Below are 13,505 nucleotides of genomic sequence, written 5' to 3'. Positions count from 1 at the left end.
AGGTGTGGCTATTAAATAACGACACTGGTTACGAAGAATGGTTGTTATTTTAAAATCGAATGTTCCCCTTCAATTTATTCCCTTCCCCTCGCCAAAAAACGTTTTTTTCATCGATCGAAACAGTGCTGGAAGTCTTCTTTGGAGAAGCTCCGCTTTACCGCTTCCATCGACTCGAATCGGGTACGTTTCAAAGCAGGTTTTATCTTCGGATAAAAAAAAAGTCGCACGGTGCCAAATCCGGTGAATGCGGCGGATGGAGTACGCCAAAAACTGCTTCGCAGATAGCGCGTTATGGACTGGTGCGTTGTGGTGGTGCAAAATCGGACCGTTTTTGACGAACACGTCGCCAAAACTGACAAATAGTAAGTCTGATTGACTGTCTGTCTTTTTGGAACCCATTCGGTCACCAAAATACCGTTAATGTCGAAAAAAACGATAAACATTGCCTTGAATTTTGATTCGCTCTATCGGTCCTCACTCGCTCCAGTCAAAAACACGCGAACCGGATAGATAATTGTCCCCAAAGATCTCCAAAGAGTTTTTTTCAAACTTCTACCGCACAAATACTACAATAGTGACGAAAACGCGTTTTGCAACGTGCACAGACAAGATATTTAGATACCCGACGCACTAGGGCGTCCTCTAGGCACGCGGTCTCGTTATTTATTAGCCAGACCTCGTATATACCACCCGACCCGACAAACTTCGACCTACCTCAATCGATAAATGAAAAATTTTAACTCCAAGTTCATTCCGCAAACTTCCGACGACTGGCCTTGCGATTTATTTATAGTTAACGCAAAGGCCAGACGTACCGGGAATTGTAAACGTCCAAAATCGAATTGTAGATCATCGATATACGCGAGATCAAGACATTTGTATTTTCTTTTTATGATTATCGATGACGTTATTCGTGATAATGACTTTAAACTTCAAATTTTGAGGTGACAATCCAGGTGATTTAGTCGGGCAATTATGGTAGGTAAGGTATCGTTTGAAATAGGAAATTCGGTATTTTCTACTGTCACTTTTCTCATACGACCCTTCGTTTTTGAATTATAGGCATCTAAAGTTGCAAAATTCAAGTATATTTTCGAAATTATACATTCGAACATTATCATTTTTTAATGGATGATTATGTACGTGTATTTAGCGTGTTTGACGAAATAAATAATTCTATAGTACTATCTGAAGTGCGGGGACGGCTCATACCCAATGGTTAACCATCGGTAACTTTTACAAGGACAACCTGTACAATCCAAAGATACCAAAAATGAATTTTTCAATCGATTTCCAACAAAACGTTACTCTTTGTTAAACTCGATAGAATTTATGGTTTAGGAGATATTTGGATGTTTAGATCGTTCGCCATAAAGAAACATTCTGAAAAAAAAATATCATAAATTGTAAAAATATCTAAATAAAACGTTGAGAAACGTACTCTAAGGTCAAAATTAAATCGAATATAAATAATTTTGCTATTAAATCGTTAATTCGATGTTGATGATAAAAAAAATTGTTATTTACACGAGAGCAATACCAAAACGAATTAGAAAATAACTGAAACGAATCGTTAGGAAGTTATTTGAAAAAAAATCTCGTTATACTATACTGTATAGAATCGAGCAGAACACTTGATAAACAAACTTGAAACCGCAGGATTGAAAAAGGAACCGAAAACAAAATTACTTGTACGTAAATAGTCCAGGCAATAATTTAAAAAAAAGTTTTCGTACAAAATAGTCGCGAAAAAGAAGAAAAATTGTTGAAACTGCACGTGCCGAGGCAAAAGAACAAAGAAAACAATGGACTGAAAAGGGAGAACCGGCTCCGAAGACTGTTCCATCGGCAGGCAAGGTCGAGGCGTCGGTTTTATGGGATTCCCGTGGGATAATTTTCATTGACTATCTCGTCGAGTATTGTAATGGCCAAAATTAATTAATTAGAGTATTAATTCATTTCCAATGTACCCTATTCGCTAGATTTGGCACCCTGCAATCATTTTCTGTTCCCAGATATCGCTGGGAAAAGTGTATGGAGCTAAAAGAAGATTTCGTGGAAAAATGAATATATTTTTGTCAAAAATTTGGGTCAGTTTGTTTGTTTAAGTACTTTCTAGATGGCCGCATTCGCGCGGTGCCTCCCTCAGACTCCCAAACTTCGTAATTTTGCTAATAATGTTCCTACCGACAAGAAATAATCACCATTATCCTTATTAAATTGAGAAAATATAGTTTTTTTGGAAAAAGTTCGCGAAATGGGTCTTTTGGGCGGCCCTGTACAGCTGCGATGGAATTTTAAACTTCGGCGAATTCGCGTGGTTCCTTTTTATAAATGGTGGACGCGCCTTTGATGTTCTCTTCTAGAACTTTTTTTTATTATAGCCGGCGGTTTATTTATAGTATTTCTTCTAAATAATTTCGCAGTGCTTTTCAACTAGTTTTCATTATATCAGGCCGTTTATTTACAGTATTTCTTCTAAATAATTTCGCAGCGACTTTCATCTACTTTTCATTATATCAGGCCGTTTATTTACAGTATTTCTTCTACATAATTTCGCAGTACTTTTCAACTACTTTTTATTATATCAGGCCGTTTATTTACAGTATTTCTTCTAAATAATTTCGCAGCGACTTTCATCTACTTTTCATTATATCAGGCCGTTTATTTACAGTATTTCTTCTAAATAATTTCGCAGTGCTTTTCATCTACTTTTCATTATACCAGGCCGTTTATTTACAGTACTTCTTCTAAATAATTTCGCAGTACTTTTCAACTACTTTTTATTATATCAGGCCGTTTATTTACAGTATTTCTTCTAAATAATTTCTCAATACTTTTCATTATATCAGGCCGTTTATTTACAGTATTACTTCTAAATAATTTCGTAGCGACTTTCATCTACTCTTCATTATACCAGGCCGTTTATTTACAGTATTTCTTCTAAATAATTTCGCAGTACTTTTCATCTACTTTTCATTATATCAGGCCGTTTATTTACAGTATTTCTTCTAAATAATTTCGCAGTACTTTATAACTACTTTTTATTATATCAGGCCGTTTATTTACAGTATTTCTTCTACATTATTTCGCAGTACTTTTCAACTACTTTTTATTATATCAGGCCGTTTATTTACAGTATTTCTTCTACATTATTTCGCAGTACTTTTCAACTACTTTTTATTATATCAGGCCGTTTATTTACAGTATTTCTTCTACGTAATTTCGCAGTACTTTTCAACTACTTTTTATTATATCAGGCCGTTTATTTACAGTATTTCTTCTACATTATTTCGCAGTACTTTTCAACTACTTTTTATTATATCAGGCCGTTTATTTACAGTATTTCTTCTACATTATTTCGCAGTACTTTTCAACTACTTTTTATTATATCAGGCCGTTTATTTACAGTATTTCTTCTACATTATTTCGCAGTACTTTTCAACTACTTTTTATTATATCAGGCCGTTTATTTACAGTATTTCTTCTACATTATTTCGCAGTACTTTTCAACTACTTTTTATTATATCAGGCCGTTTATTTACAGTATTTCTTCTAAATAATTTCTCAATACTTTTCATCTACTTTTTATTATATCAGGCCGTTTATTTACAGTATTTCTTCTACATTATTTCGCAGCACCTTTCACCTACTTTTTATTATATCAGGCCGTTTATTTACAGTATTTCTTCTAAATAATTTCGTAGCGACTTTCATCTACTCTTCATTATATCAGGCCGTTTATTTACAGTATTTCTTCTACATAATTTCGCAGTACTTTTCAACTACTTTTCATTATATCAGGCCGTTTATTTACAGTATTTCTTCTAAATAATTTCTAATCTAATTCATTTTGTTTCTGTCAGTTCTAGAACCATCTAGAATTTTATTTAGGTATATAAATGATTTGTGTAAACGCAGTTAGTTAGTTTTAAATAAATAGTCGTAGTGAAAAGAACGAATTAGCAAAGTCGTCAAAGAATTTATAGTTTATTTCAGAAAGGTATAGAGTAATAAAACCTCATTAGACATACAAAGGTATCACAGAGTGACCCAACGAATATTTAAGCCACTGTCATAGTTTGGCATTGATTTTATTGTAAAATTTGTTTCTTTTTATCAACTACAGGTAGTACCGCCCGGGTTGGGATCAATATATGGTTTTAGCCCATTGTTATCTATTCACAAACACTGAAAATAGTGTGCCGGTAGGATATTCGTAAAAAGGAAAAAGAATTTTATGAATTAGGGTCGGAATTAGACAGAGGCACTAATCTACTACCTAAGCTACACAATATTTCGATATTGACACTTCAGGCCGGAAAATTACGCGATCACTTGAAATTTTAATATCACAAATAATACCACACCTATGATCGAGCCGAACCGGTCGGAATTCCCCATTTTATTACTCTACACCTTTCTGAAATAGACTATAAATAAATTACTGATAGTGATAGTGACAAGTGAATTATTATAAGTGTAGTGTATAGTGTATCAAATAAATTAAATCCGTAAGAGACAGTTTAAAATTTTTAAGCGATAACCTGAGTCAGCTTCATTAAAAAAAAAAACTTTCTTCAAATTTGGTGAAATTGCTTGGTCTAAAAAACTACAACCAATTACCGTATACATCTCGAGTACGTCCATCACCGGTACTCGTTTAAGAACAGCCGTAGTCATCTTGGATCGTTTTTGTATTTAAATTCAATCAAAGCGAAGAGTAGAGAAGAGAGAAAGATTATGTAATGAGGTACAGAATTTTAGAAACGAAACGAACAGGTCTCCTAACGGACAGGACAGAAAAAGGCGAGGTACCTGGCAGGTATGGACTTCGACGTCGACTATCTTGAAAATATCGGATTCTATCGAAAATATACATTCAAAATAACAAAAAAATATATTAGAAACGTGATTAAACTACGAGGGTTGCATCGAGCACCGTCTCGAACCACCGCGTTACGCTGAATATCCGGATTCACTCTGCTATTTGTTTCCCTGGGTTTTTTTAATAATTCCGACAAACAATAGCTGGTATACCATTCAGAATTGACCGTTCTACGTTGCTCTAATGAACCGGAGCTTTTTTTTTCAGCGATTACGATGTTTTTTGGCACAATAGCCGATTTTGGACGACCTTAACCGAATTCATAATGTACCGAAGTGCGGTCGCGATTGAATCCGGATATCCAGCGTAACGCGGTGGTTTGAGACGGTGCTCGATCGGCAAAAATCGAAAATCCACGTAGAAAGTTAATTAAGTAGCAATCCTCGTACTAAGGTCGTCCAAATTCGGCGAAATATGGCAGTTAGGGAGTTTTTTTTGGGCTTAAAATCAAGGTCAATTCGTTATCTACAAAAATTGTTGTGACAACTTTTCTCGAAAATTTGATCTTTTTCGAGATAACAAACCCAAAACGCATCCCGGTATTTGGTATCCGCGCGTTGTCGTAGAAGCGGACGGACAAATTGTTCGATAACTCGTGTAAAAATTGATATTTTTTCATGATTCAAAATTCAATCGAAAGAGGAAATCCGTAGCTATCACGACATACTGACTATTTTTTCGAAAATTTGATCTTTTTCGAGATAACAAACCCAAAACGCATCCCGGTATTTGGTATCCGCGCGTTGTCGTAGAAGCGGACGGACAAATTGTTCGATAACTCGTGTAAAAATTGATATTTTTTCATGATTCAAAATTCAATCGAAAGAGGAAATCCGTAGCTATCACGACATACTGACTATTTTTTCGAAAATTTGATCTTTTTCGAGATAACAAACCCAAAACGCATCCCGGTATTTGGTATCCGCGCGTTGTCGTAGAAGCGGACGGACAAATTGTTCGATAACTCGTGTAAAAATTGATATTTTTTCATGATTCAAAATTCAATCGAAAGAGGAAATCCGTAGCTATCACGACATACTGACTATTTTTTCGAAAATTTGATCTTTTTCGAGATAACAAACCCAAAACGCATCCCGGTATTTGGTATCCGCGCGTTGTCGTAGAAGCGGACGGACAAATTGTTCGATAACTCGTGTAAAAATTGATATTTTTTCATGATTCAAAATTCAATCGAAAGAGGAAATCCGTAGCTATCACGACATACTGACTATTTTTTCGAAAATTTGATCTTTTTCGAGATAACAAACCCAAAACGCATCCCGGTATTTGGTATCCGCGCGTTGTCGTAGAAGCGGACGGACAAATTGTTCGATAACTCGTGTAAAAATTGATATTTTTTCATGATTCAAAATTCAATCGAAACAGGAAATCCGTAGCTATGACGACATACTGACTATTTTTTCGAAAATTTGATCTTTTTCGAGATAACAAACCCAAAACGCATCCCGGTATTTGGTATCCGCGCGTTGGCGTAGAAGCGGACGGACAAATTGTTCGATAACTCGTGTAAAAATTGATATTTTTTCATGATTCAAAATTCAATCGAAAGAGGAAATCCGTAGCTATCACGACATACTGACTATTTTTTCGAAAATTTGATCTTTTTCGAGATAACAAACCCAAAACGCATCCCGGTATTTGGTATCCGCGCGTTGTCGTAGAAGCGGACGGACAAATTGTTCGATAACTCGTGTAAAAATTGATATTTTTTCATGATTCAAAATTCAATCGAAACAGGAAATCCGTAGCTATGACGACATACTGACTATTTTTTCGAAAATTTGATCTTTTTCGAGATAACAAACCCAAAACGCATCCCGGTATTTGGTATCCGCGCGTTGGCGTAGAAGCGGACGGACAAATTGTTCGATAACTCGTGTAAAAATTGATATTTTTTCATGATTCAAAATTCAATCGAAAGAAGAAATCCATAGCTATCACGAAATACTGATTATTTTTCCGAAAAATTCGTTTTTAATATTGAAAATCCCGCTTAAAGTTCTCTTTCCTGGAATATTTCGACAGTTATTGACGAAAAGCAGATTTTTGAAATTTTTTTGACCAATTTTCCCGCCACATTCTCATGTCATCACTCCAAGTGATTATTCCCGAAGGAAATAATTACATTTTCACCCCGGGGCCCTCGCCGAAGGCCGTTATAATTTCGCGAACAGGAGGAACGCGGTGGCGCCATCTACAATCGGTCTTTACACTTCAAAACATCGAAATCAGTGTATTTTCAAACTCCTAGTCCTCGAATTCGAAAAGAAAGTGACATTGTTAAAATTGGGGATTTTCGAGGCCCCGTTTTCGCGAAAAATATTAATTTTGTTAAAAAAATCATCAGACAATGAACTAATTTTCGTTTTAAGCCCAAAAAGAGCCCCCCCCAAGTGCCGGTTATGGGCGAAAAATCGATTTTTCGGAACTTTGGGCCAATTTCCGGTAAATAATCCACATCCATCGTTTAGACCGGATCTTGTACCGTTAGATTGAAATGTGCGACAATTTTTTTTAACCGAAACAATTTAAAAATAACGCGCGCGCCCGCCAAATTATAAAAGATACCTACGATCGATAAGAATCGAAACCGAATTAAAAACTTCACCGACATCTTCATCTCTGGTAGGTGACCTCCGCGTTCCGGTACTACCTTGACCATGATAATCGAGCGAGTCCGGTCCTGGTACCGGTGTACCTCTCCCCCTCTAGTGGTCATTAGCTCGCGGGCACCGCAATAGTCAGTTTGCCTCGAGCTTTCTTGCCATCAATCCGAGTCGTTCTTCTTCTCTTTCGAATACGAAAAATGTGTCTCTGTTAAATATGGACAGTCATCCAGATTCGCCCGATTCCCTGGCTAGTGACCAGCTAACGGTTGATTTGTTGAATTCCAGAAGGAAAAGAAACAGGATCGCGGTAAACGAAGCGAGAAGATCGCCGGATATAACTAGTAAAAATAATAATAACGATGTCGATTTTGTGCTTATGGACGGTGATCATCAAGAGAACGGCGATGAAGAGGCAAGTAAAGATGGATATTATTTAATTAAATATTAACGACGATCATGATTATTTTGATTAGATTTGTTGTACACAAGTTGGGGGTTCGATGTATACACGCTCTTAGTGGATAATCAGGTTGGATGGCGAGATATTTTCTAAAACAACAGGAAGTGATAATTTTCTTTTACGTACATTCTTTAAATTCCGAAAATTTTAATGAGGGAGACGCGAAGAAAATCGATTATTTGTAAACTACATTTTAGAAGGGATTTTCTCGATCGAATCGTGTCGAAAATTTTTATTATTTACGAGAAAAACGTGGGATTTGGATATTTGGAGACGGGGATTTTGTTTTCGAGTCATTTATTTTTTCTCCTTCTTCGATTACTTCTCTTTTCGACTCTCTTCTTCGGTTTCCGATTTATTCTCTATCGTCGAATTTGTTTTACTTGGACTATTGAAACTTTTAATGGAGATGTTTTGGTTCTGACATTGATAGTCCGGTCAAATTAGACCTAACAATAAGAGTGGAACTATATAAATCCCCATCAATCAAAATTTGAATGTTCCTCATCATTTCCGTGTATGGAAAATATTTTATTCAAGTTTAAAACTCAAAAAATTTAGTTTTTCGCGATTTTCAGCGAAACGGTGAGTTTTATCATAAAAGTACTTTAGAGGAAAATTGTAGATCGTGAAATTATCTACAAAAAAAGTATTAATACTTTTTTTCCTACAAATTACCGTTTCTGAGATATAATGATTCAAAAAGTTGTAAAAGTAACTCTGAAACATAACTTTTACAACTTTTTGAATCATTATATCTCAGAAACGGTAGCTGGTAGGAAAAAAAGTATAAATACATTTTTTGTAGATAATTTTATGGTCTACAAGTTTTGTCTGAGGTATTTTTATGATAAAACCCACCATTTCGCTGAAAATCGCGAAAAACTATTTTTTTTACTTTTAAACTTGAATAAAATGTTTTCCATACACGAAAATGATGGAAAACATTCAAAATCTACGTTTAATCGTATTTTTAAACAATTTTACTGATTTTCAACTTGATGGGAATTTATGTAACTTCGAATGTCTAAATTGACCGGATTATAACTCTTACAACTTTTTGAATCATTGTATCTCAGAAACGGTGCTTCGTAGGAAAAAAGTATTCATATGTTTTTTGTAGATAATTTCATGATGTACAAGTTTTGTCTGAGGTATTTTTATGATAAAACTCACCATTTCGCTGAAAATCGCGACAAACTATTTTTTTTTACTTTTAAACTTGAATAAAATGTTTTCCATACACGGAAATGATGGAAAACATTCAAAATCTACGTTTAATCGTATTTTTAAACAATTTTACTGATTTTCAACTTGATGGGAATTTATGTAACTTCGAATGTCTAAATTGACCGGATTATAACTCTTACAACTTTTTGAATCATTGTATCTCAGAAACGGTGCTTCGTAGGAAAAAAAGTATTAATACGTTTTTTGTAGATAATTTCATGATCTACAAGATTTGTCTGAGGTATTTTTATGATAAAACTCACCATTTCGCTGAAAATCGCGAAAAACTATTTTTTTTTTACTTTTAAACTTGAATAAAATGTTTTCCATACACGGAAATGATGGAAAACGTTCAAAATTTACGTTTAATCGTATTTTTAAACAATTTTACTGATTTTTAACTTGATGGGAATGTATGTAACTTCGAATGTCTAAATTGACCGGATTATAACTCTTACAACTTTTTGAATCATTGTATCTCAGAAACGGTGCTTCGTAGGAAAAAAAGTATTAATACGTTTTTTGTAGATAATTTCATGATCTACAAGTTTTGTCTGAGGTATTTTTATGATAAAACTCACCATTTCGCTGAAAATCGCGAAAAACTATTTTTTTTTACTTTTAAACTTGAATAAAATGTTTTCCATACACGGAAATGATGGAAAACATTCAAAATCTACGTTTAATCGTATTTTTAAACAATTTTACTGATTTTCAACTTGATGGGAATTTATGTAACTTCGAATGTCTAAATTGACCGGATTATAACTCTTACAACTTTTTGAATCATTGTATCTCAGAAACGGTGCTTCGTAGGAAAAAAAGTATTAATACGTTTTTTGTAGATAATTTCATGATGTACAAGTTTTGTCTGAGGTATTTTTATGATAAAACTCACCATTTCGCTGAAAATCGCGAAAAACTATTTTTTTTACTTTTAAACTTGAATAAAATGTTTTCCATACACGAAAATGATGGAAAACATTCAAAATCTACGTTTAATCGTATTTTTAAACAATTTTACTGATTTTCAACTTGATGGGAATTTATGTAACTTCGAATGTCTAAATTGACCGGATTATAACTCTTACAACTTTTTGAATCATTGTATCTCAGAAACGGTGCTTCGTAGGAAAAAAAGTATTAATACGTTTTTTGTAGATAATTTCATGATGTACAAGTTTTGTCTGAGGTATTTTTATGATAAAACTCACCATTTCGCTGAAAATCGCGAAAAACTATTTTTTTTACTTTTAAACTTGAATAAAATGTTTTCCATACACGGAAATGATGGAAAACATTCAAAATCTACGTTTAATCGTATTTTTAAACAATTCTACTGATTTTCAACTTGATGGAATTTATGTAACTTCGAATGTCTAAATTGACCGGATTATAACTCTTACAACTTTTTGAATCATTGTATCTCAGAAACGGTGCTTCGTAGGAAAAAAAGTATTAATACGTTTTTTGTAGATAATTTCATGATCTACAAGTTTTGTCTGAGGTATTTTTATGATAAAAATCACCATTTCGCTGAAAATCGCGAAAAACTATTTTTTTTACTTTTAAACTTGAATAAAATGTTTTCCATACACGGAAATGATGGAAAACATTCAAAATCTACGTTTAATCGTATTTTTAAACAATTTTACTGATTTTCAACTTGATGGGAATTTATGTAACTTCGAATGTCTAAATTGACCGGATTATAACTCTTACAACATTTTGAATCATTGTATCTCAGAAACGGTGCTTCGTAGGAAAAAAAGTATTAATACGTTTTTTGTAGATAATTTCATGATCTACAAGTTTTGTCTGAGGTATTTTTATGATAAAACTCACCATTTCGCTGAAAATCGCGAAAAACTATTTTTTTTTACTTTTAAACTTGAATAAAATGTTTTCCATACACGGAAATGATGGAAAACATTCAAAATCTACGTTTAATCGTATTTTTAAACAATTTTACTGATTTTCAACTTGATGGAATTTATGTAACTTCGAATGTCTAAATTGACCGGATTATAACTCTTACAACTTTTTGAATCATTGTATCTCAGAAACGGTGCTTCGTAGGAAAAAAAGTATTAATACGTTTTTTGTAGATAATTTCATGATGTACAAGTTTTGTCTGAGGTATTTTTATGATAAAACTCACCATTTCGCTGAAAATCGCGAAAAACTATTTTTTTTACTTTTAAACTTGAATAAAATGTTTTCCATACACGAAAATGATGGAAAACATTCAAAATCTACGTTTAATCGTATTTTAAACAATTTTACTGATTTTCAACTTGATGGGAATTTATGTAACTTCGAATGTCTAAATTGACCGGATTATAACTCTTACAACTTTTTGAATCATTGTATCTCAGAAACGGTGCTTCGTAGGAAAAAAAGTATTAATACGTTTTTTGTAGATAATTTCATGATCTACAAGATTTGTCTGAGGTATTTTTATGATAAAACTCACCATTTCGCTGAAAATCGCGAAAAACTATTTTTTTTTTACTTTTAAACTTGAATAAAATGTTTTCCATACACGGAAATGATGGAAAACGTTCAAAATTTACGTTTAATCGTATTTTTAAACAATTTTACTGATTTTTAACTTGATGGGAATGTATGTAACTTCGAATGTCTAAATTGACCGGATTATAACTCTTACAACTTTTTGAATCATTGTATCTCAGAAACGGTGCTTCGTAGGAAAAAAAGTATTAATACGTTTTTTGTAGATAATTTCATGATGTACAAGTTTTGTCTGAGGTATTTTTATGATAAAACTCACCATTTCGCTGAAAATCGCGAAAAACTATTTTTTTTTACTTTTAAACTTGAATAAAATGTTTTCCATACACGGAATGATGGAAAACATTCAAAATCTACGTTTAATCGTATTTTTAAACATTTTACTGATTTTCAACTTGATGGGAATTTATGTAACTTCGAATGTCTAATTGACCGGATTATAACTCTTACAACTTTTTGAATCATTGTATCTCAGAAACGGTGCTTCGTAGGAAAAAAAGTATTAATACGTTTTTTGTAGATAATTTCATGATGTACAAGTTTTGTCTGAGGTATTTTTATGATAAAACTCACCATTTCGCTGAAAATCGCGAAAAACTATTTTTTTTTACTTTTAAACTTGAATAAAATGTTTTCCATACACGGAAATGATGGAAAACATTCAAAATCTACGTTTAATCGTATTTTTAAACAATTTTACTGATTTTCAACTTGATGGGAATTTATGTAACTTCGAATGTCTAAATTGACCGGATTATAACTCTTACAACTTTTTGAATCATTGTATCTCAGAAACGGTGCTTCGTAGGAAAAAAAGTATTAATACGTTTTTTGTAGATAATTTCATGATGTACAAGTTTTGTCTGAGGTATTTTTATGATAAAACTCACCATTTCGCTGAAAATCGCGAAAAACTATTTTTTTTTACTTTTAAACTTGAATAAAATGTTTTCCATACACGGAAATGATGGAAAACATTCAAAATCTACGTTTAATCGTATTTTTAAACAATTTTACTGATTTTCAACTTGATGGGAATTTATGTAACTTCGAATGTCTAAATTGACCGGATTATAACTCTTACAACTTTTTGAATCATTGTATCTCAGAAACGGTGCTTCGTAGGAAAAAAAGTATTAATACGTTTTTTGTAGATAATTTCATGATGTACAAGTTTTGTCTGAGGTATTTTTATGATAAAACTCACCATTTCGCTGAAAATCGCGAAAAACTATTTTTTTTTACTTTTAAACTTGAATAAAATGTTTTCCATACACGGAAATGATGGAAAACATTCAAAATCTACGTTTAATCGTATTTTTAAACAATTTTACTGATTTTCAACTTGATGGGAATTTATGTAACTTCGAATGTCTAAATTGACCGGATTATAACTATATATTTGTTCGAATATGTTTTTGTACGAAATATTTTTTTATCAAGCATTTCCTCCACCTAAAAATGATTAATTCTTGAGATATTTTTATTTTTTTTTGCAAAACAATGATTACGAGGATGATCCCAGAACTACCTGGTCCGACAAAGAAAACACAAAAATCTCTGGAAAAAAAATATATTTATTTTTCGACGTAATCTCCTTTTAGCTCCAAACAATTTTCCCAGCGATGTTCAATACGTTTTATACCCTTTTTATATTAAGAATCGTAAAAATCCTCGAAATAACCATTAACTGCCGACATCTTGGAAAATCTTTAACCACCAAGCTAATTTTTCAACTCCAAGAACAGAAAATAATCAGAGA

The 13,505-nt window shown here is 32.9% G+C and overlaps 1 protein-coding gene across 4 annotated transcripts in view; it reads left to right on the top strand.

The window, feature by feature from the left end:
* Window positions 1-13,505, top strand: part of LOC130446842 (transcription factor AP-2-epsilon) — a 46,187-nt gene that overhangs the window by 19,795 nt on the left and 12,887 nt on the right. For 2 of the 4 annotated variants that reach the window (XM_056783331.1, XM_056783330.1), the window contains exon 1: window positions 7,717-7,930. The exons of the other annotated variants lie outside the window; for them this stretch is intronic. In XM_056783331.1, the coding sequence (XP_056639309.1) occupies window positions 7,733-7,930 (198 nt within the window). In that variant the 5' untranslated portion in view covers window positions 7,717-7,732. Of the gene's footprint in view, window positions 1-7,716; window positions 7,931-13,505 lie in introns of those variants that run through there. 4 annotated transcript variants of the gene reach the window in all.

The sequence above is a fragment of the Diorhabda sublineata genome, chromosome 7 (assembly GCF_026230105.1).
Source record: "Diorhabda sublineata isolate icDioSubl1.1 chromosome 7, icDioSubl1.1, whole genome shotgun sequence".
In the NCBI taxonomy this organism is placed as follows: Eukaryota; Metazoa; Arthropoda; class Insecta; order Coleoptera; family Chrysomelidae; genus Diorhabda; species Diorhabda sublineata.
Note: the sequence above shows the minus strand (reverse complement) of the source record. Positions and strands in the feature narration are given on the sequence as shown.